This window comes from Apis laboriosa, unplaced genomic scaffold (assembly GCF_014066325.1).
Source record: "Apis laboriosa isolate Shangri-la unplaced genomic scaffold, ASM1406632v1 scaffold5_cov152, whole genome shotgun sequence".
Classification (NCBI taxonomy): domain Eukaryota; kingdom Metazoa; phylum Arthropoda; class Insecta; order Hymenoptera; family Apidae; genus Apis; species Apis laboriosa.
Window position 1 is genome coordinate 457,739 of NW_025223857.1, and position 6,417 is coordinate 464,155.

The 6,417-nt window shown below is 38.7% G+C and overlaps 2 protein-coding genes across 2 annotated transcripts in view; one reads left to right on the forward strand and one right to left on the reverse strand.

Annotated features, from left to right (window-relative positions):
- LOC122717821 overlaps positions 1–2,832 on the reverse strand; it is an 8,839-nt gene extending 6,007 nt beyond the window's left edge. Inside the window, exon 1 of the mRNA XM_043942259.1 lies at positions 2,521–2,832. The gene's annotated coding sequence lies outside the window, so the exon portion shown is untranslated. The remainder of the gene's footprint in view (positions 1–2,520) is intronic.
- The window catches only part of LOC122717816 (DNA ligase 3), a 21,208-nt gene that overhangs the window by 6,558 nt on the left and 8,233 nt on the right, over positions 1–6,417 (forward strand). Inside the window, exons 2-3 of the mRNA XM_043942243.1 lie at positions 1,162–1,508; positions 1,936–2,262. Of these exons, the coding sequence (XP_043798178.1) occupies positions 1,196–1,508; positions 1,936–2,262 (640 nt within the window). The 5' untranslated portion in view covers positions 1,162–1,195. The remainder of the gene's footprint in view (positions 1–1,161; positions 1,509–1,935; positions 2,263–6,417) is intronic.

Here is a 6,417-nt window from a genome sequence, read left to right on the forward strand (position 1 = left end):
AGAGAGAGAGAGAGAGAGAGAGAGAGAGAGAGAGAGAGAGAGTAGAATAATTAGACACGCGATCTCCCACCACGGTGGAGTTCGGTATTTCGATACGACGACATCGATGCCGACCAATCGCCTCGTTAACGGACGATAACTGCCCCCTAGCCGTTTATCGGTCTCGTTCAATTAACGGTCTCTCCTTATCCGAGCCCCCCTTCCCCCCTCCCTACTTTTTTTCCACGTATCTCGGTAAATCGCACGCCCGGCAAAATGGCGGACTAATAACAACAACAACAACCGTCGATATATTTGCGTCTCTTCGAACGCATCCTTCATGGCCATTCTCCTTTTTCCTTCTCCTTCGTTTCGCGACACGATCATGAATAGAAGAAAAATGAAAATGTGCAATTTTAATAAGCCGCGACGTTCTGTGGAAAAGAAGAAGATATATATATATATGTAAGAATGAAATTTAGTTTAATCATTGGGCATTAACCTGTTGAAAAAAGTAATTAAAAGTTGATAATATCGAATTGCTCATTGAAACATTCGAATGACATTTATTCGTAATTCGTTTATTATTTCGTTTCGAAATAATAAATTATCTTTAATTTAATTAAGTTACTTCAACTATTAGAATATCGGCCGAGCATGCAAAATTTCTTTCGTTATATATATATATATATCACGATTGAATGATAATAATAAGCAGATAAGTAATTGAGGAATTGTACTCTATGCGAATTCTCGCTTTGCAAGGGGAATCAACGTAGTAGGATTCATAAGATCGGTACGAATTCCTCCTTTAAGATTAAATGCAATTGGACTGGAAATGTCAAACGTATATATACACCAACATCCCTCTCCACAAATCTCTCTCTCTCTCTCTCCCTATTATTAGTATTATTCGTTACGACGAATCTTGCCTCCTTGATCTTATCGGGAGTTTCAAAGAGCGTCGCGTCCGCCCGATCCTTGACGCGGACCACTAACCATTCACGTCCCGTGAACCGTTTACCTGCACTCCTCAACGCTCGAAACACGGATCGAACATTTTTTTTCCACGCGATTTCTTTCAACGTCAATTCGTCCCTCTGTCTACTTTCAATTTGGAAAAAAAAGGAGGAGAAATAGATAGATAGACGGATAGATTTTATCAACTAATTTGCTTTCCAGGTTTGCTTTCCGGGAAGAGGAGGAGCGAAGGAAGATGTCGAACGACGAGGAGAAGCCGTTCGCGGTGGAGAGGGCGAAAAGCGGGCGGGCCAAATGCAAGAAGTGCAAATGTCCGATAGAAAAGGACACGGTGAGGATCGCGAAATTGGTCGCGAATCCGTTCACGGATGGCAAGATGAAAGCGTGGCATCACTTGACCTGCCTGTTCGAGGTGTTTGCCAAACAGAGGGCCACTACCAAGAGGATAGACGATCCCGCGGAGGACGTGAGCGGGTGGGAAGATCTGAGCAAGGAGGACAAGGCGATCGTGCTTCGTATGATCGAAGAGTTCGAAAAGGATTCGAAAAGTAAGAATCTTCTTTCTCTCTCCCCTCCTCTCCCTTCCGTCGGTGATCTCGACGCCCGAAAGACGAGAGAGAGACTTTTTCGTTCTTCATCTTTCTTTCGAATTGAACGGTTGACTTACGAGTAAATACCGAAGGACCGGTCGATAAAGAAATTCCACGCCCGAGAGAGAGCCTTTCTCGTTTCATTTTTCTCTCCTCGAATTAAATAGTCAATGTAAGAATGTATACCGATTCGGTCGATAAAGAAATTCGAAAATATCTCTATCGTTTATCGCATTGCTATAGAAAACATGAACGAATTTTTTAATTCTATCGATTATTAATTTAAAAACGTACAACAATGTACATTGAAAATTTAATTCGAGAATATACAAATTGTATAATTTGTTTATCGAAATGTTTTTTTTTCCATTTTTTTTTTCTCCAGATCACACTCCTAAGGGAAAAGGGGTGGAGGCAAGAAAGCGCAAAAGTGAGATTGGCGCGGAATCCGATCCTTCTCCGAGCAAAAAAACGAAGAAGAAGGAGAAAGAGAAGGAGAAGAAGGAGAAGGAGAAGAAGGAGAAGGAAAAGGATTCGAGCGAGGAGGAAGGAACGGATAGCTCCTCGGCGACCAGGAGTCCGGAGAAAAGGACAACGAGAGACGATTCGTTCGAAGAATTTCGACGGGTTTGCAACGATGTGGCAAGAGTGGACGCGTACACCGAGAAAACGGCCGTCGTGAAAAGGATGTTCAGCAAAGGGTCCGAAGGTGGTGAGTTCAACTTCGATCGCTCAGTTAATATAATGAATCGAACGAAGATTACTTTTTCGTCAAATTAATAAGATTCGTTTTCCGGATTGTTTGAATTGATTCGATTTATTGGCATCCTCGATGTTTATTTTATTATGAAACAAGTCGACGATGATCGGTTTATGAATATTTCTCGATCATCCATTTTTCTATCTCGAACGAGCGAGTCGTGTATATGTTCGTGTGTGTGCGTATGTATATATGTATGTATATACTTACTCGACTGTTTGAAAGTCTCTCGGTTGGTATGTTTTTTCCTTTTCCCGATGTTTCGATTTTGTCCTCAGTCACGGGGGAAAAAAACTCGATTGAAAACGATTTATCGTCTCGTGATATCATCCAACGTTATCACTGATAATCTCGTCACTTTTCGTTGGTGATTCTTTTCCTTTTTCGAAGGAAAAATGAACGTTTTGTTGTTTTTTTATTATTATTTTTTTTTATTATTATTATCGCTGTTTTTTATTATTATTGTTGTCAATTGTTTCGCGAGAAGCGTGAAGGCTAGGTAGTTCACTACACATTCACCGTTTCGCGACTATTAGTCTCGAAGGTTGGTGCTCTGGTGTCTTATAAGCTTAGCTGTCCCCACCTAATCAAGTTCGGTTCGTAGACGCGGTGTCGAGCCCCTTCTCGTGCAGCCAGCTTGGCTCCAGACGTTCGCCCATTCTTTCCCTCTTTCTTCACGCGCCTCTTTCTTCCCTCCCCTGCTAGATTATCGCGCGCTAGACTCGCGTCTCCTCTCTCTTTCTCTCTTTTTTAATTCTCTCTCCTTCTCTCTCTCTCTCTCTTTCTCTATCCTCATTGTCAATCACGACAATGAGGAGACGCGTTCGATTTCGCGACCTTCCAATTAATCTTTTTTTTTCCCCCTCTTCTCTTTTATCAATCGTTTCGAGATTTTCACGGGGGGCTTGATCGCGATTCAATTCTCAATTACGACTATCTGTCGAGCAAAGTGACGTATATCAGTAAGGTATATCATTTACGATAACCTCTCTCTCTCGCTCGTTGTTTTTTTCTTTTTTTTTTTTTTTTTGAATAGGATGAAAAAATCTTCTCGAGAGGAGAGGAGTCGCGAGAAATTGGCGAGTTGGAATTAATCATTTGATTAGAGATTGAAAATTAAGAGGAGAGAGAAGAGGAATTTATTGGTGCCCGAGCAATTAACCGTTATCGATAAACGAGACCACAACCTCGCTTTTGATATTTCGAGAATCGACGAAATGAACGCGAAAAACGCGAATTCTTCTCTATCGAAATATCGTTTTTTTTTTTTTTACATCGCTTCTTTCCGCGGCCGTCGATCTAGTAACACGATTCCTCCTTTTCAATGGACGTAAATACACCGCGAGTTCTTTCATTCGAGTAAAATCCCATCGAGAGCAAGGATATTTAGCGCAAACGCGACGCCTTATCTCTTCTCCACTCGTTTCAGATATATTAATAAATTAACACGAGACGAATATCATTGTTCGGGAGAGAAATTTTTTCAAGGTTGAACTCTTGGATCGCGCTTAATTATTTGTTCCAAATAATCGTTTCTAAGCAGTGAAGAATATGGGAAAATAAAAATAGAAAGAAAGAAAGAAAGAAAGGCGTTTAAAAAAACTGCGGTGTCGCGCAATTGGGCTTGCCAAACTCGATACACAATGGTTGGAAATAATAGGAGTAGTAACAAAATTATTTTTTCTCGATTTTGAGCTTATGAGATTTAATTTTTACAAAATAATACTGTTTTTTGTGATAATTTATTGTTTAAAATATAACTAAATATAATACATAATAATCGATATATAAAAAAAATATACGAATGTACAAATATTTATGATTCTTAAGTAACCGCACAAAATATCTACGCGGCAGACGTAGCAAAAAAGTTGTGGCAGGCAATTAACTTAGGAAAGCGTTTCGAATTTCACAAACATACGATAAACTGGACCTTGAGAATTAGAAATGGTAATTTAAAGAAACGGATGTTGAGAAAAAATGCTTATTAAAAGAGAAGTAATGATTATTTGCTAGAGAATATCCTATCCTATAAATTATTCGATAGGGCCAGATATAGGCTTAAATAGTGATAATTTAACGAAATAACGATAAAAACGATAAAATTATAATATAAAAAAAGCACTATAGGAATACATACTGCATACTGACCGCTCAAACATTAAAAGAAATAAAAAAATTACCAACTAAAATTAGGAATATTATTATATATATATTATAAGATAAGTTAAAATTAATTCATAAATATCAACGGTTAGATTAAATTAATTTTAATATAAAAAAAAAAGTAGAAAGTTTCTACATTATTCCGTGGAACGATAAAAAATCATTGACAAATCGTTACATTGAGTGAATTTTTAATATGAAATAATCATTTAATTTTAAATTTAATTCTTAAAAAATTTACACAATATTTCTCAACTATTGAAATACGATCAATTATCGATTAGTTCTCTATATATTCGTTTAATCTATAAAAAAGAGGATTTAAAATTTTATCATTATAATTGTTATACATTGTAACATCGAAACAATTATATTTTATACATTTTGAAAGTAAATTTTTGTTAATATACGTTATTCGAACCACTGTGCGATGTATCGATGAAACACTTATTACGCGAAACAAATTCTTCAATATCTTCGGTATATAAATAGACGCAACAGGTTCTAATTCGGTATCTCTATCAAGAATCCGTGGATCGATTCGTTTTGACCAAGTGGAAATATCGGGCATCGGGAAAGGAAGAATACCGGCATTGTACCAAGCGATTTGCGCGTCTAAATGGCGCGGTAGCTCTATTTTCGACGATGATGAGGAGAATAGGAACGGAATTCCATCGAGCAGCAGCAGCAGCAGCAGCCCGTTTCGGTGTTCGAATCGGGGCATCGTTGCGTTCCGCCACGTGCCACCGGGTCTATCCATCCTGTGCATTCGCACGCACAGTTTGTAGTTTCTCAGAAGAGAAAGAGACCCAATTGTTGGAAATTGGAACACTTTCCTAGAAACGTGCCCGTTAATTCGATTTTCGATCGCGATATAATCCATAATATTATTTCGACTCGTGATCCATCGAACATTTCCTTCCAATTCGATCCCTTCGTTTTCATCGCTTAACCGTTATCGTGACCTAACCCACGATCAGTAAAATTTAAACTGTTGAAATTACGAATGAACTTACATAATAATAATCGCAAATACGAATAAATGTTATTCTAACATTTTATATAAAGTAATTATTTAAAGTAACTTTATCTTTAACTAGTTACTTTTTCAACGGGTTCATATCCACGATAATCACGTAGGAAAAGTAAACGAGCAGAAAATTGTTTCGAGAAACCTGAACGAACCTAAAAAAGAAAAAAATGTAAGATTATAAACTTTCTTATACTCTCTTCGGAATTATAGGGAGGGGAGGATGAAGAGAAAAGAAGGATATATATGTATATAAAGCCTTCTTTCGCGTAACCCGTGGAAAATCTCATTGAAGCGAAGCTGCGTTATCGTTCGTCCGCGGAAACTACACTTTGTACGATTGGTGGTATCTTGGTGGTGACCTCTCTCTATCGTTCTCTCGCGTTTCCTTCGGCCAATCGATCATTAATTACCGCGCTCTTCTTTAATCTAAACGTATGAAGTCACCTCCGCTTTTGCTGCGACCGCTTTTATTTGCCTCCTCTTCGTTCGTTCGTTCGTTCGTTTGGGACCCGCAATAATAATAATCGTACGATCGCTTCGAAACGAGAAGGAGAAAAAAAATTCGACCGACCGACCGTCGAATCGCGTAATTTTTTCGTCGTACTATTTCGACCTCGTTATCTCTCTTCTCTATTCCCTTCTCCTCTTCCTTTTCGAGATCGCGGTTTTCGGAGGGACGCGCGTGCGAGAGGTCAAACAATAATCATCTCCCTACGAGTTATCGATCGAGCTCGATCTTACGACACACTACGGGAACGCGCCCGACTTATCCTTAATCTCTTATCGAACGCAATTCGCGCGTGAAATTTTTCGCCGCCGTCTCCTTCGATAACGTTTTTCTCGATTTCCAATTTTTTCTTTTTCCTCTCTCTCTCTCTCTCTCTCTCTCTCTCTCTCTCTCTCTCTCT